The following is a 26889-nucleotide window of genomic DNA, read 5'->3' on the forward strand; positions in this document are numbered from 1 at the left end:
AACGAACTAACATAAAGAACTATCAAAAGTATATCATAATAGTGATTGTTCCTAAGTCTGTATTTCTTTATCGAATTTCCATTAAGTATTTTATGTAAAATGAATGTAATAATTAACAATCAATTCATTAAATAATGTTTTATTTACGTAACCTTATAACTTTATTACTAAACTATTTGTTTTGCAGAAACAATCAATCATGATCTTACGAAACTTTATAACAGTCAATTAATAATCATATCTGATGATTTAGTTACGTTTAATATAATCATGTCTTATTAATATGTATCGAAAACGTATCATATTCGTAGAAATATAGCTGAGTGTTCTGATTACGCTCACGAAGGGCTATTCCCTAAGTGTGAGATGTAAACAAGTTTTCCCGGTAGGTCGCGGTCTTGGGGAATCCCGTGCATCGCCTCGCATCGCATCGCATCGCGTGCACGGCGAATAAGCGCAGCGAATGCTCTTATCGCGTCCGATGTAACGGGTCCGCGGAGTCATCCAGGAGTTTCCCAGCGGCGTCCGCCGAGGAGCAAGTTCACCACCTGAGCGGATCATCCGCCGTCGGGGTGTCCCTCGTCAGCGGCGGCCGCGGCCAATCAAGAATCGCCGGCCGCCGAAAGGGGGGCTGATTGTGACGCACGCATGTGGCGCAACAATGAAAGGACCGATCGCGCGGAGAAGGGGACATTTGTATTTATACTGATCGCACATCCGACGAACTTGCATTGGTACGCTAACACACCAAGAGTACAACATTCGTCGTGCTGGATATTTGACATTATTGTATACAAATATAGCGGCACACGATCGTATTTATTCGCGAAGTTTTGACACATTCAGCAGATTTTTGGATACATACAGCAATTCAGGAGTTATCCGCTGAGGAAATCAATTTGAGCGCAATTAGACGATCAGATCGTATACGAATCAAAAATCAATTAATTGGCAGTGATTTTGTCAGGCCATTTTAGTTAACGGCGCGCGTTTGTTATACTTTTAACTTTGAAAGTTTTCTCCATCGATAGTTTTCGTTAATCAACGTGAGGAAAAGTTCTAATCAAGATGGCAGTAGCAGCAGCACAAAAGAACCGCGAAATGTTCGCTATCAAGAAATCCTACAGTATCGAGGTGAGTCTTTTACATCATTACCTAAGAAACAACCATAATAATCACGAATGTCAAACTACACGCTTTGGTTATAATTTGGTCCATGTACAGTTGCATTCACTTGGATCAGCCGGATCGATTAATAATTACACAATATTTAACATTGACTTTATTATCGAGCTTGTGTTTCATATAATCATTATAAATGCGATTCGGACACGTTTAAATCTATAATAAAATTTAGTTACACATTAATTTACTGGAACCGCGGTAGAATAATTGCGCATTGAATCCAAACGGCCTTATCCCGGATTGGCGTCCAGTGCGCGAGGTCGCCTTTGTCAGGATCGGAACAAGACCGGATTAATGATTGGCAGGTGTGATAATCATTCAGATTGACCTTGCCATCTCAACGATATTATCATTGTTTTCATCCAATCATCAATATCATAGATGATCCTGCTGATATATCACACAATTCATTAGCCACAAGATTAATCTATTAAATATATATAGGAACTCAACAAATTTTACTTTTTGTAACTATTCAATAATAATGTAAAATTTTAACACTTCTATATTTTTTTCTTGTAATAATATCGGAATTGACAATATTTGTTATCAATAAACATTAAAAAATAAATAATTTATATTAGACAATTTGTATAATAGTTTTTTAAAGGTTCAAAAGTTACTTGTAATAATAAATATAAAAATATATATTTTATTACCAATGATTTAATATCAATAAAGTTGATAAATTTGCAATAACATATTCATCAAAACTCTTTAAACAAAAATAATATTTTTTACCGCAACTATTTCTTTTATTAATATTCGTCTGTCTGATCAAGACATCAATCAATTATCTAAAAAAGTTGACCTAACTTACATGCGATTTGTAAACCAGACAACGTGTGCCATATCAAAAATAAAACAAATACCGAAACCAGCTCTTGAATTGTTTCTGCTTTTAACTTTATGCAAACAAGAATATCGTCTTAAATAAGTTTTATTTTTTTTTTCAACTGTTTGCGCGAAAAAAATATTTAAATTAGTTCGTTTAATCTTGACCTCAACATTGTCCCAGATACAAGGATGTGCTAAAACTATCCTTTTTCAGACTCTTGAACTTTTATATTTGTTCTGCATAAACAAAAACAAACATGAACTTGAATTCATTCACACCAGCGCATAAAAATGTATGACGTATTTTTCGCGTCTTGATATCAGCTAATAGTAAGACGTCAATATTATCGTGTTTTACCGGATTAATTATGGCCTACGAAAAATACTATTGAGGCATTTGTGAGTCACAATATTGTTTACATACCAATAAGACAAACCGTAAAATCTTTATTTAAAAAGTGAAAAACAGTTCCAAGAGCCGGGAAGTAAACACCTTCTTCTCGACCGTTTACTACGAGTGTTGACGTGCCTTGTCCGCGTGTTGTGATTTATTGATGGCAGCCTTCAAACGTATATAAATTATCGTTTCACCTGTACCTCTTAACACCTGTTTCGATAAGATGACCACAACTTTCGCCGGACACGGCTGCGTCTTCCGTCCGGCAACTGATCGGATGTATTATATAACTGCTAACAAAACTGTAGTCCACGTGCCTTTTTAGATAGGACGCAAAGCTCTAGCTTCAAATCGCACCCTAAAAGCGATTTTCAAAACAGATCAACCAATACAAGCAGATAATTGACTTCCTACTTCGCGTGGTGATGATTTCATAATAAGAATCTACCGTAATATTAATTCAATCTTGAAAATAAATTAGAAATATTTGATGTTACGTGTCTACACACATCACGGAATAGTGACATGTCAGTTTTCAGAATTTAAAAAATCGGCTAAAGAAAGATTCGTTTATTACATTTTTAGGTCACAGGTCGCGACGTATCGTTTTGCAACGGCATAAGATTTGATTGTATAACTTACCGTATAAAATACGCCAAATCAATAGAAAAAGTTCCTACATTATCTCATACAAATGCATCAATAGACTGATGTAAAAATCAGATATATTAAAATCATCTACAGTTTCGTAATAGTTCGTTTAACTCTGCAGTCGTAAATATTATGCCGAATTAAAGAATTTCGTGCATGGAATGCGCCTATTTAAATTTTAATATAATTTTGTATCTATTACCATTTAGATTTCTAGTGAATAATTAATTAGTTATCAAGGACAGTTTAAAAACAATTTATGTATAATATATAAAATAAAATAGCATAAAATGAATACTAAGTCTTGTTTCTAATCATCATAATAGAAATGAACTTGAAAAAGTATCTTGACCTTGCTTTACAAGAAGAATTCGCCTAATCGCGATTTCATTAAGCGGGTTGTTAGATGACATTAGCACATGGCTTCGAAACGTCGGCTACCGAGTATTTTATAATACATTTGCGTCTATTACGCGATGAACGGGAATTTCAAATGGACTCGAAAACAATAACTTATTGTAATGAGCTAATATGAAGAGCGGTAATTTGGACACTAGCCCGATGGACTTTCGCCGTAGGTATGGATGAGTCCCCCGAAATCGGGGTCATTCAATTTATGTTTCGAGACACTCTTTGGTGTCTATTAGTGCTTTCTTGACAGAGAAAGTTTGCGTGTACGAATGAAGATAAACACAATATTACATACATTACAAAATCGTTATGCAAAGAGATGTAACATAAATAAAACGTTGAATCCCCAGATAACGTGCGATCAGAACTAAACAAATAATTACAATGTCATTCATTTAAGACAAAACTTTTTTAACGGCATAGTTTTTTACGCGTGCCAACTTATACATCGCATTAAATAAATAATTATAACATTCTATTGATTCAAAACCATGCACTTTTAATATTATTGCATATTATCCGGCATGAAGCACGTGATTTTCTCAATACTTTTTAAGCTTAGATAAAAATATTTAAATAAATTATTTTCATTCCTGTTTCTAAGTGCAATAAAACGCATACATTTTATATTGCCTATAAAAATCTTCTGAATAATTATATGCACATTTAGAACAAATATGCGTAAACTCGACGGGCAATATTATATGTTCAATAAAGAATATTAAGATCCGTGATTATGTACATATTTAACCATAGGAATTTGAATTACTTTTTATTATTATCATTATCAACTATAATCTCGGATGTATTAGTTTTTTATATAGATCAATCATCATGACGCAGAAATTTTCGAGGTCGATATATTTGTTCATAAAAACGACCTCTGTATAGTTTTTTAGCTGTAAACTCAAAACGGAACTTAAATTTAGACAAGGTCGACATATCAATAAGATCAATTATTTGATGATATATCCGCTTGCCTCGGGTCATATTTTGGTTAATGCGAATAAATATCACATCGTAATTTGCGTCTATATTGCATGTATAATTCCAAATAACGGTTTAAAAATAAAGCTAAACTTTGTAATTATGAGCTTTAGTATAGAATTTCCTTATTTACAATGTTTTCCTTCACACATGTTGCTGCCGTAAACGTGAAATATTCATATCTTTACATTATTTGTATTTATATATTCTAAATGAAAACTTGTAATTTAGGTGAAACAATTAGATACATAAGTATAAGTAGATTCATCACCTGTGTATATAGTTTTTTTTTTCAAAACCTGTCCACGTATCAAAAATCATTAAAGGTCGGATTTTAATCCAAATCAGTTCATTTGTCAATGTGTGTATGGTTATTACTTTTGTCCGTCTAGAAGCTTCTCAGATGCATTTCGTTGTTTTTCTACGAATGAAACAATTAATCACGATTGAATCATAAGTGCAATGAAATTAATAATTACAATAATTGCTATAATTAGTTGAGATTAGCGTGTTGAATCTCGTTGGCGTGTGTAAAGAGATTATTTGTTGTCTAACAACTTTAACCTTAGATTGACAATTATGAAATCAGTACCTAGAACTTATCAAGGTAACAACATATCTTTTAAATTGTCAAAAGACAAGGGCGTAACAGCCAGCTGTGGTTTCCTGATACAAATTGATAAAGAGATTGAAAGTGACTGCATCTACCAATGCAAGCGCTGAATTATCCATTAGGAATGAAATAATTGCGGTTTGACATGGTTTAGCAGACTTCATTAGCGGCATTTATTATAAATTGTGCCGTTCACAGGGTCACTACATCTAGCAATGCGTGTAAGCTTCCACTGTGATAAATATGCTATATCTCGATTCTTATACAACTGATTCCAAGGTTGTTGAGTCACTTTTCGTATCGTTTCCACAAGACATAAGAAAACCGGTGCATTTACATGCAAACTTCTTTCGATGTAAATTTATTAGCTTCTATAAAATACCCGCATTATTGATTAGAGACTAATTAATACACATAAACACCAATCGTTAGTACTCGATTATTATGGCATTTACAAGACTACGTAAAGAGGAGAGAAAGGATTTTATTTAATAACGCAGCAATAATGTAATAAAACTTTTAGAACGTTCCAATTAGAAGTTATTCACTTTAAGTTCCATCATTTGTATTCACATCCTCGAGTAAAATTTCTCAAAGAGAATAGAATATAGTGTTGTGATAGATAATATAAATGTCATTCCAAATGTAGAAAAAAGATGAACATAACTCAAATGATTACGAATCTGCGATCCTCTTATGATTCTTTAAGCCTCTTATTCGCCTATAAAATTCTACTACAGATTATACGCAGGGAATGATGATACTGTCGGACCCATTTGGCATTTGATCTCTTCAATCCACTTGAATTTCGATTCAAGAAATATAATAAAATAGAGATTATTCAATTATGATGTCAATATTTCATTTTCTTAGCAAAAATCTAGCTTGTAATCACAATTGTAAAGTATATGCAAGTGTCTTCCAAAATCATAAATATTACGGAGAGTATTCACCAAATTTCATACGTATAATTAAAAATTACACTTCAGAAAAAAGGGCATTCTAGTGTAGAGAGATGAATTTTAGATCATATTCAAATTGTAAAAAAGAGGCAACCATTTTCTTCTTATTATTTTTTCGATAATTTATTGACTAATGTTACAAGAGTACAGAAAAAAGTTAATAATTTTAAAAATTAGCAGTTTCTGAAGTGGGGGGTTTCAAAATTATTTATACGTGATCATGCCCACTATTGCAGCCCTCCTAGTAATACGAAATGAAAAAGAAAGAAAAGATTACTAATCTAAAATGTTGTCGCTATGGTATATACTACGGATAAGTTAAAAAAAATTTTTGTCAAAATGGCGACTTTTGAAAAAAATTAACGTTACTTTATCCACTTCTTTGAGTTTCCCGAATTTTTAAATACGACAAACTATTATAAAATTTGGGGATGATTCTAAGTTTATAAAAAAAATTCTCTAAAAATTTGAAGTAAATCGATTCAGAACTCGAGAAATCGTGGGCGTCGTATTGAAAAATACGGTTTTGAGAAAAACGCATTTAAAGTTTCGCAAAAGGAAGGAAACAGAAGAACTATATCGAAATTAATTCAAATATATCTAATTTTTTTTAAATCCTCTTGTACACATATTCTTAAATAGTTGAAATTTGTAAATATAAAATAAAAGAAAAAACGATTTTTTTGAATTATCACACTAGAATACCCCATTAATCTAGTGCACAATGAAAATTAAATATTGTACATATCACGCCCAATCAAATAGTACTTCAGCAAATTCGTACGCAGATTCGAAAATTTCGTGCTCTCGAGTCAAGTTGACATTCTTTGTCTCGCAAAGCTCTCCGTCTGAGAGATGGACTTCCGTTCTCGGCTTCCGCCGTTCATTTCCTGAGCTTTGCCGCCAATGACGGGACCCGCGTGGGATAGGCGCGCCTGTGTTCGTGAGCCATTCGACTGTGCATAACGCGACCGTAATGAGCAGCACTTCGCCAACTACTTAATCGGACAGCCTGTCATGTCATTTCATTAGCTATAATCATTTAACATGATTGTGACAGCTCACCAAACCGATTATTGGAAATAATTAGGAAAACACAAACCGAATTTTAATTATATTTGAAATTTGATATAATGGATAAATTTTATTTAGGTGTAAAATATTCAAATCACTATGGATCACGATCGATTTCACAGAAGGTTCTTTCAGGAAACAGTCCGAGTTTAAAGTGGATGTATTGAAATTTAATAAATTTATAAATCAATCATTGATACAATAATCTTTAACAAAATTGCCTTTACCTACGATGTTTTTTTATTCATATCAATCAATCTAGACCAGGGGTCGGCAAGCTTTTAACTGTGGTGTGCCAAGCCACTCTACCAATATGATTCAGGGTGCCGCCTTAATTCTGAAATATATAACCGGGTTCTAGGGGAAAAGAATTATAACCAAATTTATCTTTTAGACATATTTATTAACTAGTGGGGTGCATGGCATCATTCCTTAAGGCAAATTGCTAGAAGTTCCAGCGATGTCCATTTTCACTTAAAAATATAGATCAAAAATATGTTTCCATTTGAATATAGCCCATTCCGGGCATTGCGGTGTAAAATGACAATGAAAAATATCTCACACTATTTTTCCTTGAATCTAGTTGGAGTTTAACTCAGCCCACGGGCCTGCCCTAGGGCAGTACTGCCCATTATTTTTTATTTATTCATTATAGTCATATATTTGGTTGAACTTCAACATGATCATAGTCATATACGCATATAAAAACAAATCTTGTATGCAAGTGGTGTTATACCTTGAAATAAGATTCATGAGTTGATCAACACTAATTGAAAGACATTATATAATTTTTATTAACTGATACTGCAGCCGCTGTTAAAATAAACATATCATATTTTTTTTCAAATCGGTTTAAGATTATCAGCGAAAACGCAAAATGATGTTTTAAACTATTAAATCTGAAAAAACAAGGCTGATTTTCACACAAGACCGTTGTAGGTTAACAATAATTGATAGCGTTATCATATGTTTGGATTTTTTTTTAATTCGTAGCACAAAACTAAACATTGCGAGTTATTATAAATTTTATGAAATGATATTTAAATTTCTGAGAATCGGATTTAGTATAGAAAGCAGTGGCGTCGGAAGCAAATTTTTGATGGGTGGGCTAGTTTTTTTTTTTAGATACACAGTGAGTAGCTTCGTTTTTTTTTTAGAAATACATACTAGGGCATATTATATTTTGAGATTGCTGGGTGGATAGAAAGAAAACTTTTTTGTGAAGTTAATTACTTAGTATAATTCTATGCAACAGAGATTTGTATTTTAATTCCTATATCAACAATTCATTATTCATAGCCAACCTAATTATCATAATTAATTTAAACCTCATATTTGAACACTAAGTATCTAATTATATTTATATATCAATTTTCATGCATCATAAAGCATAACATTGCATAACTTATTTCTCATCTTTTTGATGTAACTGAACTGATTCTCAGGAGCGTATTTTATATATAAATTTGGCATGCTCCTCATATAATGATATGTATTTGAATTCATTAAACAGAAAAATTTATGAAATAGTAAATACCTGGTGATTATAATTATTTCAGAACGGGTATCCATCCAGGCGCCGGTCGCTGGTCGACGACGCGCGTTTCGAGACCCTCGTAGTCAAACAGACCAAACAGTCTGTTCTTGAAGAAGCGCGCCAGAGAGCCAACGGTAAGTCTGCAAAAAAATGTCAATGTTAAGCATTATTAGTATCAGATTACGTGATTTAATATGCACTTCGATATATTGTTCAATAAACTCTTAGACTCAAGTTTATAAAATTTTTGTACATTTATGTGCTTTCAATTTATTTCTATTTTTTTAGTTCTTTTTGATTTGTTTATATGTTTTCGTGATTATCATTGTAAGTCTCAAGCACTAAAGTTACAAAGAAAACATTACTGTGTTTACTCGAATTAAGGTATTTTTTGTCTGAAACTCTCTGTCAAAGCAGAGTGTTTATTTGTTAGATGTTTTAGTATTGCATGGTTAGATAATTGTAATGAATGTTTTCAGTTAATAAAGTATTTTCCAAAGTTTGATAGCCAGTCAAACATTTTTCGAGTTGAACAATCTGTCCGGCACATGTAAAATTTTTAATGATTTTTTATATATTTATATACTTATGATTATATCGCGTTTGAGAATCCCTATGTATAGTCAGGTATTTCTTATTATTTTAATCTAATTTTTCGATTTTTTGAATCCCTTATTTATTTCTAATAGTTTTGATGCTCATTAAATTATGTTGAGCGACTCATAAATTAATCTGACAGACATTGGGAAACACTTATTGTGAGTTGAATATTTCGTCGTGGGCGAGTTTCTGTCTGCATATTTAAGATCGATTAAAAAACGTATCGTTCTAATGATTTTGGATGATTTCCATATTATCATTGACAGATGGAGGCACAACATTTGTTAATTATCGGATTTAGTTGACATAGTTTTACGATACGAAGGAATTATTCAGATTTATAGACCTTGCGATAAAACTATGCATTATGAGAGATCCATCAAGGCCTGTAAAAGTAGATTGGTCGCTTTATAATAAATCTGCTATTAAAGTTATTTCTGAAGTGTTAGCAGTAGCTTACGGTAGTCGCAAAATATCGCTCGTGTTTTATATTTCGTCCCTTGTTGCTACAGTCGCCATTTTGCTGTGTATCTAGTGTTTGGGACTTTTAATGTATACAAATCACAACATGTTTAAATATTTGGCAAACATTATGATAAGTAGTACGTTTATTATGATTATTTTTTATTTTTGTTATTCTTTAGTTTTGTGAATGTTACATCTATGTTTTATTCTTTGCATGGTATAGATTCGAGTCTCGATGGCCAAGAACACAATGGACAGAATGATTATTATGGTAGGTACCAACTATTTCAATTAATAAAACTTCAGATACACAAAATCTTTCTATGAGTGTGATTTTTAATAATTTACTATCTTTTTTACCTTTATATTTTACTATCTATAAATTTTAATGCATTTCGCATGTTATGTGTTTTTATGTTTTGTTAATGTTTTGTTTGCATTTTTGTTTCGCTCGTGTAGATGACAAAGTACAATCTGACTCACCAACCGCAGAAGAATTAAATGCATGGGATGACAACGGAAAAACAATTGACGGTAAGTTATAAACAACAAACGTATTATTAAATAAAAATCAGGTTTTATGTCAAAACAATACAAATAGCAGTTACTTCAATTATTATTAATTTACCGACCACGTAAAAGTTGGCGCGAATTTTATGACGTTTCTTATAATACATTTAAAATATATCATAGAAATGGTACAGTATTATTAGATTTTTCTCGAAAGCATTCCCGAGCACTCATCGTGCACTTATATCACGCTTTTAAGCTCTAAATGCCATTTCCACAATGCGAAAAATATTCTCGCTGTAGTAGCGAATCTTGTATCACGTCCACTCATTTTGATTCATAGGCGGCGCGTGGGTGACGCGAATTCTCAGTCAAGTTCGTGGTACGGGTAAGGTAACAACGTTTATACAAGAGACATTACACGATATCGAACTAAAAGATAATAGATTACACGGCCGGTTAATAACTCGTATTAATTTAAATCAATCGACAATAATATTCGACTACCGACGAACGCATAACAAATCCTTTCACTTTATGCGATAAACTATAGTACCATATACAAAAAATTAGAATGCCTTATCGGCGCGAGTTGACTAATCTGAACTTGCAGTCATTTTATAATTTATTTTCGTGCATCTCAATGATACTAAAACTTTTATTTAATTATTTCATTAGATTCTGAACTCACTGAAGAAGAGGTAATTTTAGCCAACGCAGCAGTCGAAGCCCCCGAAGAAGTTCAACGTGCAGCACTTGTGCTTCGTATGCGCGAAGGAATCGGTTCTCTGTCACGTGTATTGAAGACAGTGGAACATCATCGCGCTACTGTTAATCATTTGGAATCGAGACCATCCCGCGAACCAGGCGTACAGTTCGATGTGCTCATCAAAGTTGATGCCAGCCGCGCCAGCCTTCTTCAGCTGGTACGCGCTTTCCGCCAAAGCTCAGCTCTCGCTGGTGTTACTCTGCTTTCTGACGTCGGTGTTAGCGTCAAAGAAGCATGGTTCCCACGCCACGCTTCCGAATTGGACGACTGCAACCATCTGATGACCAAATACGAACCCGATTTAGACATGAACCATCCAGGATTCGCCGATAAAGAATACAGAGCTCGCAGGAAAATCATCGCTGAATTGGCATTTGCTTACAAATACGGAGACCCAATCCCACACATTGAATACACTGAAGTAGAGAACCGTACTTGGTCATCAGTCTTCAATACTGTATTAGATCTCATGCCAAAGCATGCTTGCGCCGAATACTGCGCTGTTTTCCGAAAATTGCAAGCTGAAGGAATCTTTATCGAAGATCGTATACCACAACTTGAGACTATGAGCGCTTTCTTAAGACGCAACACCGGATTTTCACTTCGTCCAGCAGCCGGTCTTCTCACGGCTAGAGATTTCCTTGCTTCATTGGCTTTCAGAATCTTCCAAAGCACCCAATATGTGAGACACGTTAACAGCCCATTCCACACGCCTGAACCGTAAGTATCATGCATTCAAATTATTGTTTCAACTAACGCACTAAAAATATTTCCTATTAAACTCGATAATTAATTACTATAACTTGCCCTACGGGAAGTTAATAATTATTTTATTAATTAAATGTTTAAAATTACGTATCCCATTACTATATCTTTTTTGAATATGATAGCACGCAAAATGATTAGCCATATTTGATGATGTATTTAGATTGCACTTCTACAATACTTCATTGTATTATAAAATGGAAATTATTAGTATTGTTCCATTTAAATTAATATCAAATTACATATTGCACTAGTAAAAGGAATTAATTCATAAATTCAATAAACTAATAAAATATTGTTGAATAAAGTTAATTCGGAAATGAGAAAATTAGCGATCTCTTGCACTGTAATTTATATTTAAATTGGCGAAGAGAAGTGTTACTAGTATGACATAATTGAATAATACGACACTCTCCTTTAACCGTGATAGCGCGCAACTTCTTGGTAGAACTTAATAATTTGAAAGCTTTGATGAACATATAATGCAATTATTCTGTGATAGCGGCTTTACCTTGTTATTTATCGATCGTTGGTGTTGCAAAAAATTCGCTTTGAATTTCAGAACATACATATGAATGTACATATATATATATATATATATATATATATATATATATATATATATATATATATATATATATATTTTATTAATCAATAAATAAATAAGTGATTATCATTTTCTTTTTTTTCCTTTCTAGTGACTGCATTCATGAAATTTTGGGCCATATGCCTCTGTTGGCCGATCCAAGTTTCGCTCAGTTTTCTCAAGAAATTGGACTCGCTTCACTTGGAGCTTCCGACTCAGAGATTGAGAAACTGTCCACGGTGAGTTTAAAAACCTTTCGATTCAAATCATACATGTATATTAAATAGATATGCGCACTTGTAATACACCTTCGGTGACCATGGTCGAATCGCGATAATATACTTCCTTGAAATTCTAAATTAACTTTCATTTTGTATAGACTATGATATTCGTTTACGGTCTGGGTCAAAATTAAAACAAATATGAATTAATTTTAATTATAGAAATCGTTATCAAAATATCTAGATCTGATGTTTAGTAACAGATGCTAATAGTGATTTATTGATAATATTCTGAGATTTTAAAAATCTTATATTGACCTTCTATGATTCAATATCTTAAATGTTTGAAGATATAAGTGAAAACTATTAGTATCCTTAACATATATTTATTATTTAAATAATTCATCTTTTACGCGAAACTGATTTCTCTGCTACTTCAAGCGAATAATATACGTTACAATTTTGTAAATTTTTAATCAAATCTTGTATGTTCATCCACAGGTTTACTGGTTCACTGTTGAGTTCGGCTTGTGCAAAGAAGACAACCAAGTTAAGGCATACGGCGCTGGTTTATTGTCATCCTACGGTGAATTGTTACATGCTCTCAGCGATAAACCAGAACACCGCCCATTCGAACCATCATCCACCGCCCTCCAAGCATACCAAGATCAAGAATACCAACCCATCTACTACGTAGCCGAAAGCTTCGAAGATGCCAAATCGAAATTCAGGCATTGGGTGTCCGGTATGTCCAGGCCATTCGAGGTCCGATTCAATCCTTACACCGAACGCGTCGAAGTATTAGACTCGGTCGACAGCCTGGAAACGCTTGTAGCGCAATTGAATACCGAAGTATTGCATCTGACCAATGCCATCAGCAAATTGAGGACGACATTCGGTTAAGCACATTCGAATAAGACGGAAGACTATCTTACTAACAAATCCTATTTTATGCACGCTCTTAACACTTGGACGGAACGCTCGGATTGAGCGTTCCCCGTCACAAATCTCATTGTATAAAGTTGTCATTTATATTATATTATATTATTATATGTATTATTATTATTTCAAGTACGTGAGCACGTAAGATAAATTATAAGTATTATTTGCAAACGTACGATCACTATACACCCCTTACTAATCCTATTGTATAGTACCCAAACCTTAATAAAGTGTAGTCTTATTAGAGGTGAGAATGTAACGAGTGATCGACCCAATATATATTGCGTGATCTCGAACGGGCCGGAGATGTCCTATTGTGATCTAAAAATGTTGTACTAATTATCTAGGTACTTTAGTTTAATCTATTTGTGTTCTGTTCGCACATACATAGTGTTCTTTGCAAAAATTGTCATCGAGTATGTCTGAATAAAGATATTATATTAATGTAATCAAGATGTTTTATCATTCAAATCCAATTTGCTTTCAGAATTTTCATGTTTGTTTCAAAGATTTTGATATATTCAAAATTTAATCATTTAGAATAAAAACAGAAAGACATGGTAATTGAATAAAAAACAATATTTTACTATTTAATTATATTATTGATTAAAGCAAATTAATTCAATTCCAATTTTGAGAAGTCATTGCTCATAATTGTCTCATTTTTAAAATGCATATATTCAATTAATTATTTTAAAACTTAAATAACATCTATTAGTTATGATGTCGGCATTATATGAGTGCCACTCATGAAATATTGAGATTTTTTTTATTATACTCATATCATATTCATAATAAACTAAAAAACACCTCGAATATCTCAAAGCCAAAATATATATTTTGAATAAAAATTTTAGAATTTTAAACGAGACTTTTTTACCTTATTTATAACATTAATGGCTAAGCTCTTTACTCACAAATGGGTGAGCTAAGAGCTGGTTGTAACAGTTTTGTATTTTAAATTAATATATCTTGAGATCCACTGGTTACATTTCTACGAATTAAAAATGGATAGTTGTAAAAAAAATCATTGTAGCTTTTCGACTACCGAATCAAGTAAGAATAGTTTCACAATTTTGTTTATTATTTCACAAATAATAATTTTCTAGTAAAAATGCGGTGTTACAACTTACCCTGTGTTTGGAACTACTTGTAACATCGGCCGTTGCAAATAGTAACAATATAAAAACGGCAATAACACCTCTGATAATATTTTCTTCACTCTTGTTTGACTTATTTCTGAGCAATTCTTTTTGCACATCAAAGTTAATTTTAATTAATACAAATAAAATATGTGTTACCAGTTGATTCAAATTTTCATCATAAATCAACAAAAACTACAAATAATATAATAATACAAACAAAACATATAGTATTTTCTCAAACATAATTTACATGCGCCCACATCTTACAAACTATACATTCCACCACATTTTTTTTTTTGAATATGTATATAATTTGCGTATGTTACACATCTAGTCCCAGGATTTTGTTTCAACAAACAAGAGATGTGATTTTTTTAAATTAATCAAGGTAGCTATTTACACAATTTAGCAATCCCAAAATTTATTACACATTATTAAAAGATTTTTAAATTTGAAACAAATTAAGATATATAAAATTTAAATTTAGTCGACAAGAATAACGCAAATCAAAATTTTTTGGTAGATCAATGTTTTTATTTCAGATCAAAATGACGGACCTGCACAGTTTTGTATATTGCATCTGCCTGCTGGACAGTAGCTATGACAATATTATGCAGGACGGTTCACATGTCAAATCAAGATAAAGAATATTTTAATATCGTTTAAGATATTCTTGGAAAACGCCTGTTACTAGTTACCTCCGTTACTGATAGCTACTAGTTCTTCAACTATGTCGTCACAAAAGTTTGAATTATTCGTATTTTATATTATTCTATATCCATAAAGCAAATAAAAAACCGCATTTTTTTAATAAAAATGTAAGCTTAAAATATGATGATACATTAATATATCGCTTTGTAGTTATAAGTTTATAAAAGACATAAAATCCACAACAATTTAGATCATGCTATTACCAAAAGGATAGCTCAGATAGATCTGATACTATTCCGGAAAAAACGCAAGAATGCAATATCCTTGTAAAAATACAATTCTGGCGATGTGGAAAACAAATTGTCTCAATAAAAATTTTATATTTTAATCAAACATAATCTAATAAAACCGATTGCATTAAAACTTATCAGGAGTAATTAATAGTAGGTGCAGCTCACAAAGCGTATTACAAAATTTTATAAATTATAAAAAAAATTTAGTCATGATTTTGCAGAATATGTATCTGATTTCTCATTTTCATTGTTTCATTTATTATTATTGTGCTAGAACGAGCACTGAAATGGCATTTCAATGTATGTACTTACATAAAAAAATTGCTCCGACAATTTGTATATACACTGGTAATGTAAACTTATTATGAGAGTGCATAACTGCATATGAAATACGAAACATCTAATATCAATTGTAACAAGGATTTTTTTTGTGTGAAGTCTTATTTAACTGTCATTTAAAGTAAATTATTTTAAAGTTAAAACCTCTAGTCATTAATATTAATTGTGTCATTATTAACTTCGTCAAAAAATCGAAATTGAAAATTTTTGCATTTCTCGACGTTTTGAAGGTTTCTGAACATTTTGGCATACCTCAGAAAAAATGGATGTGTGTTTATGTGTGTGCGTGTGTGTTTTGTGTGTCCGCAATTTTTCGTTCACGTTTTCGAGCGCACGGATCAACCTATTTGAATGGTTCAAAAAACATTCGATTCCTATTGATAGGGAGATGTGCTGATTTATTTTGGCAAAGGCAGGTCCAGCAGTTACGGAGATAAAGAGCAAAGAGTGCAGAAAATAGAAATCGAGTTTTTGAGAGAACGAAGCACCGAATTTGAATCATCTAAAAACATTCAATTAGTAATGATTGGGAGAAGTGGTTATTAGTTTCTGGGAAAGGCAGGCCCAGCCATTTCGAAGATACAGAGCTAAATGTGCAAAAAATGACAGTTTTTGAGAGAACTAAGCGTCCGATTTGAATGATTCAAAGAACTTTCTGCTTGTTTTAACAAAATAATTGATTTTGGAAAAAAAAAATCAATTTTTTTTTACAATTTTTTTTAAAAAAAATTTTTTTTTTGTATATCTAAAATAATTCAGATTTTATTTTTAATTCTGATTAAAGTTCTAATATATTTCAACTTTGCAATTTAGTTTAAATAATTCTTATAAATAGTTAACGATATTACAGAATGTATAATGACCTGTTTGAAAACATTTAATATTTCTCGAACATTTCGTTACGGTACGGTAAGTTCCAGCAATTTGCTTTAAAGCACGATGCCATGCGCCTCACTAGTTTTTGTGCATTGTTCGTGCAACGTGGGACAAAGTTGAAAAGTTTGTTGATAAAAATCACCCCAAAAAATATGCAACCTGTCGAGCATTGCGAACTGTTAGACGAACTGTATCTAACTCATTTTTGCAATATACTAAGTTTTCAAAAAACTAAATTTTCTGCCCTACCACAACATTGAAAAGATAAAAAATATTAGTGGATGGAATCGTGCCATAAGGCAAATTACTGGAACTTTCCGTACAAAAAAATTAAATTAAAAAAAACTTTAAAATTATTTCAAAACTTGGAAAATATAGATAGAGAATTTTGAAATTTTTAAAAATGTTTGAAATTTTTGAAAAAAAAAAATTATATATTGTAAATTTTTTTTCAAGTTTTGAACTTTTTTTAAAGCAGCCGCGTTACAGTCTGACGTGTGAACATTAGTACGGAACTCATACAAATGTACATAAAATTTGTACTTATTATTATAATCTCTATAAAATATCTGAAAATTTGATGTGCATATGTCTAATGATCATTTTTGACCACCAAATGGCATTGTTTTTTTACTTTTTTGCATTGGATTTGCGGAAACGCTGGACCTGCCTTCCCAAAAATTTAACTAGTTAATCGGACGCTTCGTTATCTCAAAAACTGAAATACCCTTCTCGGTACTTTTTGCCCAGTACATATCTTCGAAACGGCTACACCCACCAAAATATAATCAGCACGTCTCCTTATCAATAAGAATCGAATGTTTTTTGAATCAATCAAATCGGTTGGTCCGTGTTCTCAAAATTGTATACACACATACATATACATCCATTTCTTCTAAAGTATGCCAAAATACTCAGAAACCTTTGAAACAAAATATATATATAAATATTTTAATTTGCGATTACTATAATTTACCCTACTCTTAATTTTAAATCTTACCAAAATTTTTAGTCAATTTTTGCAGAATATGTATTTGATCTTAATTAATATACCATTAATGTATTTATATGAAAAAAGTGCTTCGATATAGGAGCAATTCGACATACGAGAAGAGTTACGGAACGAATTAAGCTCGTAAGGCGGAGTACCACTGTACACAGGGCCGGTCCTGCCTTACATGCGATGCATGCAAAAAATGCGGGCGCACGCCTTATGGGGCGCCACAACGAGTTTCGGAAATTAAATTTATAATATATTATCTATATTTTTTAATAATTTATTATTTATATAAAATCTTGAGTACTTGATAAATTATAATAAACAATCTAACTTAACTAGGGATACGGAGACACAAAAAGCATATTTATTTTACAATGTGATATCAGTAGAAACAATTAACCGATTAAGTACTCTGCAAATTAGTTAATAACAGCTCTGTTTATTGCTTAATGTACTTATTCAATTTTTTCTTTGTTTAAAGTTACCGTGGAATCAAAAAAGAAATTATCTAGTGTTCAATCCCATAAGCACAAACCTGCAAAATGTGAAATTAATTATTAGGCATTATTGACGAAAATTGCAAGCTGATTTAGTTGAAACAGAACTTGTTAAAAAATATAAAAAAATTATAATCGGGATAATAAAAAATGAAGAGTCAGTCTTTAAAATTGGCATGTTTATTCCGAGAAATTGAATTGTAACTTTTGTTTTTGTTGCAAATGTTTCGCATCTGATAAACTTTAAAAGACATGCGTGGTTAGGGTTATGGAAATGGAACAAATATGAAAAATGAAAGCAAAATTTACTTTGGAACAAAAATCTTAAGGCTTTTTTTATACCTAGTGGTGTCCATACTCTAAATTGAATAATTATTAACTATGCAGAAATAATACATATCAAATATAATTAGTTTTTTTTTCAATATAGTTCAAGAAATATTGGATAATACTTCTAAAGTACGTTAACAATTGATCACAATCTCAATTGAAACACTCTGAATATGACGGGAAAGCAAGGATGAATACATTTCGGCTCTTACGATATCAATAAGCAGAAGTTTACGACGCAATTTTGGATATTGTAAATAATGAAAATTTAAATTAACGTAAAATTTTAAAAATCCAACATGAAATACGAAATGTTATAATTGAAAATGAAAAGCTGTTTTTTTTAGTTTTTTTATTCTCTAATAAATAAGTAAAATGTTTCAAAACCCAAATATTAATAATGCAATACGTTTAAAATAATCCGCGACTGGCCTAGATTTTCTAAATAAATTTAAAATCAATGTATTTTATACGCTTTTAGATTATATCCAATTTTTTGTGTACTAAATCCAGAATAATTAAAAATTAATTCGAAAAAAATATGTAATTTTTATATAATTTCAATAATAAACTGTTAAAACAGTTAACATTAATAGGGGGGGGGGCGCTAAAAAAAAGTTGCATGCGTGCGCTAAGGACTCCAGGACTGGCCCTGACTGTACATATATTAATTTTAAACAAATAGTAACAACTTATATAAAGAAGTAAAAGACTAGTATTCGATCAGGTGTATAATTCATTTTCTGGCATTCTTAATTTGGATAAATATGCATAATTTCGGTCATAGATAAGGAAATGTGATTTCGTTATTCACGTGGCGGCGACTGTGGGTATAAATAGGTTATGGTTTGCGACTTTGGTGGTTGTGGAGGCGGCGGCGACATTGACGACTGCGGCGATGGTGTTCTAGCACGGTGTTCTGCGGCGACGTTTCGCCTATCTTCAGAACCGAGACTGTATCTTTGGCTACGGTTCAATTCCTGAATAGTAAAACAATTTAGTACAAAATTGTATGATAAATATTTGTACATATCAGTAGAAAAACATTTTTTTTAATTCAAACTTTATGAGTATTTAATATACACATGTTTTTGGAATTTAAAAATTGTTCGATTTTTGCAGAAACCCTATTCTTCTGTTCACTCAAGTAGGTTATTTTTATAATTTTATTTTATATTTTTAAAATTATTATTAGTTAATTATTAGTTCCGTTCTTAACGTTCTAAATGTGCATTTTATATATTTAAATGCTATTAATAACAGCAACAATATTATCTACATATTTTATAATATGCAATATATAGATTTCATAGGTTTGGGTGGGGCATGAAGATCCAATTTGACTTTGAGCAATATTGTGAAATCCAAATAAGTCATATCACAGCAAATAATACATATAAAACAAACAACAATCTGACTATGTTCAGTAGAAACACCCAGATAATTCATCGTTATAAAAGTAAGTTTTTTGCTATATTTGAAAATTGTAATCTGGTCCTTTTTACCCCAAAGGCCGGGTAAATTGAGACGGCCAGGAAGCAAAAAGATCCAATGTCTTATTAACTTCCCGTAAGGCAAGTTATAGTAATCGCAAAAATATCGTAAATGAAAATTTTTATATATCTTTACGTTTCAAAACCTTATGAACATTTTGGCATACCTTAGAAAAAATTGATGTATGTGTGTGTGCGTGTGTGTGTGCGTGTATGTATGTGTGTGCAAATACAAATTTTCGTCGACGATTTCGGGAACACAGATGAAGCGATTTGAATAAATCAGAAAACTTTTCGATAAGTAGACGTGCTGATTAGTTTTTGGCGAAGGCAGGTCTAGCCATTTCGAAGATACGGGGCAAAAAGTACCAAATATGGTAACTCGGTTTTTAAGAGAACGGAGCGTCCGATTTCAATAATTCAAAAAACATTTTACTTGTATTGACAACATGAAGAATTGATCAAAATTTTCATGAAGGCAGGTTAAGCGGTTTCGGAGATCTAGTAAAAAAAGTAAAAAAAAAATGCCATTTGGCGGTCTAAAATGACCATTAGACATATGCACATCAAATTATCAGATATTTTACCGAAATTTTAATAATAAGTATAAATTTTGTTTACATTCCTATGGGCTCCGTACCAATTCTTATCCGTTAGACGCGGCGCTTACGCGCTTTGACATTTCGTCTCTATGCAATTAAAGCAGTACGATTGCTTTGAAAAAAAGTTCAGAATTTCCAAATTATGTCAAAATAAAGAGTTTCAAAAAAAGTAATTTTTTTCAAATTTATAGTTTCTCAAAAATCTAATTTGTTCGAAGTAATTTTTTTTCAACAATGTTAATCTTTTTAAAAAAATAATAATTTTTGGTACGGGAAGTGTTCCAGCAATTTGCCTTAAGCCACGATGCCACGCGCCCCACTAGTTTTAATAATAGTAATAACACTGAACATAACCATGATTTGGTATTTCGCCAAAAATATTCATCAACAGAGTTGGAATAACTATTTAATTTATCTCATGTAAAATTGCTTTTTTACGGTATTTTACTTTGTTATTTGCTATTTTTATTTACCACACCTTTGCCAAGATAAATTTTTAGTTGATCCTTTTTACCCCGACCATGTGTAAGCTTTTATAGAGGTTATTTAGACAGAATTGAGTTTAACTAAAAATTAATACTAAATCTCATAAAACAATTAAATATCGTATACTTAATGAAATATATTAAGGTCTCGTAAACTAAGCAACAGTGCAACCAAAATAACAATGAAAGAAAATACTTTTGTCATGGATTTTTGAAACATTGCCGTTTTTGGCGATAGCAATGTCGTAAGCATCTAGGCGATGGCTGGTTATACATCTTTTTTTTTATTTTCAAATAATGTTTTAATTAAACTTTTTTCACTTTGCTGGTTTTTGAGATATCGGTAGTAAACCTTTTTACTCGCGGACTTTTAAGTCCCGCTCTACCCTATCTTAAAAAAAATCAAAAATCACAGAACAGAATCTATAATAAATAACAGAGACAATTAAATTATGGTTAAGTAAATACGCAATTATAACTATATCTTTTTTTGAATGTCCTAGAAACAGACACTACAACACTGAAGTTAAACACAAGTTCTCAGATACCAAAGGCATTCAGGTCGAATCTCGATCGAATACATATATAGTAATGATATAGACTTGAATCATTTGAATCAAATTTAAAAATTTGCTATAGCAAAAGCCAATAAAAAATAAACAAAAAATTAATTGTTTTTATTGAACGGATTACATTAGAATATGATAAAACTAATTAAATTATTTTTTATCAAAAGTTTCTCAAGCTAATTTTTTTTCAATTAATTCGATGTGGTACACAGCTATTATATAAACCGACATGTTTACTTTTGATAGAAGCTAATTTAATTAGTTTTATCATTTCCTAATGAATATATTAATTGAATATATTTATAAGACGAAATAGTCAATAATAAAACCTATATTAAAACTTACAACCAAATCTAGTTACTAAACTCAATCATAGATTGTGCGGTAGGAACTCATGGGCTGTTAAAAGAAATTCGTGTTATAGAGTCATTTCAACTCTGTGTAGTATGAAAACCGTGTTATCCGGGGGTTGACTGTATATAACTATATGTACATTATAAATGTATAATACATGAAATTGATTACAATTATGCTCCACTTATTAAAAATAAATATAATTTATATTTTTCAATAATTAAATTGACTAATTCAAATTGACATTGTTGCAACCTTTGATATAAATTATTTATTTTTATTATAATTTTTAATTTTGTTGTTCAACATAATAGTTAAACTGCATAGCATGACAAATTATTACTGCTATGTTGATCCGTAAAACACCTTTAAACTTAAAAGTATAATATTGAACATTTCAGCCGACTAGTTGTCATTTAGCTAGTTAAATTTTAGAAAAATAGCAGAAAAACATTTCTACGATATGGAAGAAGCATGGATTTTACTGAACATAGTTCAATAATTATTTGTTTGATATGTGTTATGCATTATAAGTTTTTTTGGTTTTCACAGTATGATTACTGAAAGTCAGACTGGAACTTAGTGCCCCGCTACATAAATATTTATGTTAACTATTGGTGCATGGCATTGTGCCTAAGGCAAACTGCTGGAACTTCCGTTCCGTAATCAAATATTTGAATAACTTTAAATGTTTCTAAATAGATTATTTTAAATACTATAACTTTCATTATTCTTATTTCGTAGACAAAAGTTTTCGTATTTTATAATTTAGGCGACGTTATTAATATACGTTTACATAAAAAGTAAATAAACAAAACTTAGTCAAGCGAAGTTTCAATGTAAGATCTACCTCATACTTTAAAGAATTATATTAAACTTGCAAAGTTAAAAATATTTATTTTAAGTACATAAGCGAGCTTTAAAATTTAGGCTAGAATTATAATTAAACTTCAAACCATTTCAGATATTAAAACAAAGTACTTTTTTTTAATTTTAAAATCATTTTTTTACATTTTTTAAGAACTAATTCTGTCTTTACACTGTCAACACAAGCAAAATGTTTTTTGAATCATTTCAATCGGATACTCTCAAAAACTGTAAATTTTCGCACGTTTAGCACTGTATCTCCGTAACGGCTGAACTGTCTTTGCCATAAACTAATCAGCACATCTCAGCGATAAGAATTGAAAGTTTTTTGAATAATTCGAAACGGTTAATTGGTGAAAACGTCGACGAAAAATTGTATTCGTGCATACACACATACTGTACTCATACGGACATGCATCCATTTTTTTCTAAGTTATGTCAAAATGTTCATAAACCTTTGAAAAGTAAAGATATGCAAAAATTTTCATTTTTGATTTTTGGACGATTACTATCAGATAAAATGAACAGAAAAGGAACGAAATGCCGCTTACATTTAGCGAAGTTACTCAAACCCAGAAACCTTGACAATCTGATATGTTAACTAGTGGGGCGTCGTGCTTTAAGGCAAATTGCTAGAACTTCCCGTACCAATAATTATTATTTTTTTTAAAATTAACATTTTTGACAAAAATTTACTTTTTTTTGAAAAAAAGACTTTTTGAAGAAAAGTGTATTTTGAAATATTTTGGAAATTCTGAACTTTTTTTCAAAGCAATCGTACTGCTTTAACTGCATAGAGACGAAATATCAAAGCGCGTAAGCGTCGCTCCGCCGTCTAACGGATAAGCATTGATACGGAACCCATAGGAATGTAAACAAAATTTATACTTAATGTTAAAATCTCTATAAAATATCTGATAATTTGATGTGCATATGTCTAATGATCATTTTTGACCGCCAGATGGCATTTTTTTTACTTTTTTTACTAGATCTCCGAAACCGCTAGACCTGCCTTCATGAAAATTTGATCAGTTCTTCATCTTGTTAATACAAGTAAAATGTTTTTTAAATTATTCAAATCGGACGCTCCGTTCCCTTAAAAACTGAGTTACCGTTTTTTGCACTTTTTGCCCCATATCATCGGAACGGCTAGACCTGCCTCCGCCAAAAACTAATCAGAACTCCTTTTCAATACGAATCGAGTGTTTTTTGAATTATTTAAATTGCTTCATCCGTGCTCCCGAAATCGTCGAAGAAAATTTGTATCCGAACACACACACACGCACACACATACACACACACATGCATCCATTTTTTTAAGGTATGCCAAAATATTCAGAAACCTCTGAAACGTAAAGATATACAAAAATTTTCATTTTTTATTTTTTTGCTTTGATTACTATAACTTACCCTACGGGAAGTTAATAATTATGCCGCATTATCAATACCTGATTATTTGCTATCGCGATTTGTTGACTTGTGGGCGTTGGTGAGCGCGACCTACGGTGGGAGGCGGCCGCCGAATTTGCCATGGCCATCGAATTTGCTAGCGAATTCGCCGTCGCATTCGCCATCGCCAAGCGGGCCGTCGGATTAGGATAGCAGGACATTCCGGTTGCGTTCGCCTTTTTCAAGTGATCAACGTATGTGCCTTGCAAATTGGAAACGACACCCATCATGTGCTTCATCACACGCTCGTTTTCTCTGACCCGTTGCAATAAAGCTCCTTGCCTATACATTAACATGCACATCAATGAGAATAATAGCAGTTTATTGAAATTAACAATTCTGTCATTCAAATAGGAGTTCAATATATATATATATATATATATATATATATATTTAAATTTATTCTATGGTTTATAGATTTTACTTAAATATTCTGTATGCGATAACATTCTAATATTTTCTGACTAAGAATGACTGGGGCATATTTTTTCCAATGTACCGCTGAACATGAATCGTAAGTCAAAATTGGAGGTCAAAGAAATAAAAAATTATTTTTTTTAAACGAGAAAACTTCTGATCTAATAATTCTTCTGCATGGTACTTATAATCTTATAATTTATGTCGTTTCTTGGATTTTTTTCTATAAATTGGCTATTGAGTATTCACTTAAATGATCTTTATTCCTCTATGGGTCAAATTTTTGTTTTGATTCCAAAAAAATTAGAGGCACAAAAAATCAGTAATTATAAGCCTATATGTCCATATAAAATAAAAAAATGGTGTGGGGAATTAAATTATTTCAATTAAGTTTTTCCACTACTGCGGTAAAATATATATAAATCTCGCAATTTGCGAGTAGAAAGAGTTAGCTATGTGACTTTCAAGTCACAGCGGCCTATAATGTTCGTAGTACTTCTATGTATGTAAAGGTTCGCATGGAATTCAGCATAAAAGTGTGCATTTGCCATTAAACATGAATGAAAATTGAATTTAGAGCATATATTCTCAGAACTCTTATTCGAGAAAGCAATTGGCCAATACGCCACAACATTTTTTCGAACGTCTTCTAAAAAGTAAAAAAATAAATTTTTTGCTATTTGCATTATTTTTAAAGATAACATATAAATTTAATAAAAATCCGTAAGTTTTAGTATAAACATCTGTATAGTTACATTTTAATACTAAAATGATATATAAAATTATAAGTATAATCTTATGCAAGCGATTGCTATTAGCAATATCGAACTAATAATGACAACTCAAAAGATGCATCCAAAAATATATATTGTGGGAAGTCAAAGTAATTCTATATATATATATATATATATATATATATATATATATATATATATATATATATATATATTTGCTAATCTACTTCCACTTTTGGAGAAGTACCAACCCATATCAACATTATCTCCAGAACATGCATTGAAAATGCATTCACAAACTTCAATTCAGACAATTTCGTAATTGATACATTATCATGTTAGGTTTCCGACCATTGATTATGAATCTAATACTTGTTTTTACCGACGCGAACTTTTGCATAATGAGGAAAATCAATTGAATAAATAAGGAAAACTTCAAAAAGCAACTATATCAAGTTGATTGGAATTACCTGAATCGGAACGGTCGATGTCATACGACATTTACTGAATTTCATACAAGATTATTTAAAAAATCATAACATTACGGTGCACTGTTATGCGACCTTAGTAAGGCATTCGATTGCGCACCGCACGATATCCTTCAAACAAACTTGAACGTTAAGGATTCAGAAGAGTTCCACCTACTTTGATACAATTCTACTTTACAAATTGTAATCTATTTGTCGACTGGCATTATAAATTTAGTAATGCAAAAGTAATACCAGATATTGGGATTGTCCGAAGTAGTATATTAGCGTCTTTGCAGTTCCTAATATTTTTTAATAACCTGCATTCTAATTTAAATTGCTACTCAACCAGTTGAAATATTATACTACACTGGCAATTGCAAGTAAAGACATAAAAGTTATGAATACAAAAAGATAAAATGCCTCCAAACAGGTCAAAAAGTGGTTTCTCGCCAATAAAATTATATATTTTACATCAAATCGAAGACACGTCAATCTTCAAGGCAGTAAAGTTCGATACTTGGGCCTTAAATAAATAGTTTGCTGGCCTGGACCAAAAATATAGATTTACTATGCGCAAGGCTTTCAAAAGCCATATATGCTATCAGGATTAGATCTATACCAAACCAGGAATGTGCCACGGAGATCTACTTTGATATGTTCCATTCTGTACTTTCATCGGATTATTAGCATGGGGACATAATGCACAAACTTCTATCGTCACGCCGAGAGTCTTGCAGACCGCAATTCATCAAATATAAAATTCGCATTGTCTCAAACATTTATATTTGGCAACAACCGCATTGCGC

At 31.5% G+C, this 26889-nt stretch overlaps 3 protein-coding genes across 6 annotated transcripts in view; 1 reads left to right on the forward strand and 2 right to left on the reverse strand.

Moving 5' to 3' along the window:
• Positions 1-8743, reverse strand: part of LOC113378424 (protein cycle-like) — a 322860-nt gene extending 314117 nt beyond the window's left edge. Inside the window, exon 1 of the mRNA XM_026618951.1 lies at positions 8655-8743. The gene's annotated coding sequence lies outside the window, so the exon portion shown is untranslated. The remainder of the gene's footprint in view (positions 1-8654) is intronic.
• On the forward strand, positions 745-13885 carry LOC113378427 (tyrosine 3-monooxygenase). 3 transcript variants are annotated; one of them, XM_026618955.1, is made up of 7 exons: positions 745-1134; positions 8677-8788; positions 9943-9990; positions 10179-10253; positions 10908-11718; positions 12462-12588; positions 13072-13882. In XM_026618955.1, exons 1-7 carry the CDS (start codon positions 1069-1071, stop codon positions 13471-13473), a joined length of 1641 nt encoding a protein of 546 aa, XP_026474740.1. In that variant the 5' UTR covers positions 745-1068; the 3' UTR covers positions 13474-13882. The 3 variants fall into 3 exon arrangements, with proteins under 3 accessions (XP_026474740.1, XP_026474742.1, XP_026474741.1); XM_026618956.1 differs by lacking the exons at positions 745-1134; positions 8677-8788 and adding an exon at positions 9773-9856; XM_026618957.1 differs by lacking the exons at positions 9943-9990; positions 10179-10253 and having other exon boundaries at positions 13072-13885.
• Positions 13886-19378: 5493 nt separating this feature from the next.
• Positions 19379-26889, reverse strand: part of LOC113378429 — a 295400-nt gene continuing 287889 nt past the window's right edge. Inside the window, exons 3-4 of one of the 2 annotated variants that reach the window (XM_026618960.1) lie at positions 24462-24744; positions 19379-19623 (exon numbers count right to left, since the gene is read on the reverse strand). In XM_026618960.1, coding sequence (XP_026474745.1) covers positions 19450-19623; positions 24462-24744 — 457 coding nt within the window. In that variant the 3' untranslated portion in view covers positions 19379-19449. Of the gene's footprint in view, positions 19624-24461; positions 24745-26889 lie in introns of those variants that run through there. The other variant, XR_003367182.1, reaches the window with a different exon arrangement.

Source organism: Ctenocephalides felis, unplaced genomic scaffold (assembly GCF_003426905.1).
Source record: "Ctenocephalides felis isolate EL2017-DRISC unplaced genomic scaffold, ASM342690v1 CF-g0.4_SCAFFOLD_01886, whole genome shotgun sequence".
Taxonomy (NCBI): Eukaryota; Metazoa; Arthropoda; class Insecta; order Siphonaptera; family Pulicidae; genus Ctenocephalides; species Ctenocephalides felis.

Coding starts and splice junctions, on each gene's coding strand:
- LOC113378427 (XM_026618955.1), top strand. CDS start 1,069: ATGGCAGTAGCAGCAGCACAAAAGAACCGCGAAATGTTCGCTATCAAG. Junction 1,135..8,676: donor AGAAATCCTACAGTATCGAG/GTGAGTCTTTTA, acceptor TAATTATTTCAG/AACGGGTATCCATCCAGGCG. Junction 10,254..10,907: donor CAACGGAAAAACAATTGACG/GTAAGTTATAAA, acceptor TTATTTCATTAG/ATTCTGAACTCACTGAAGAA.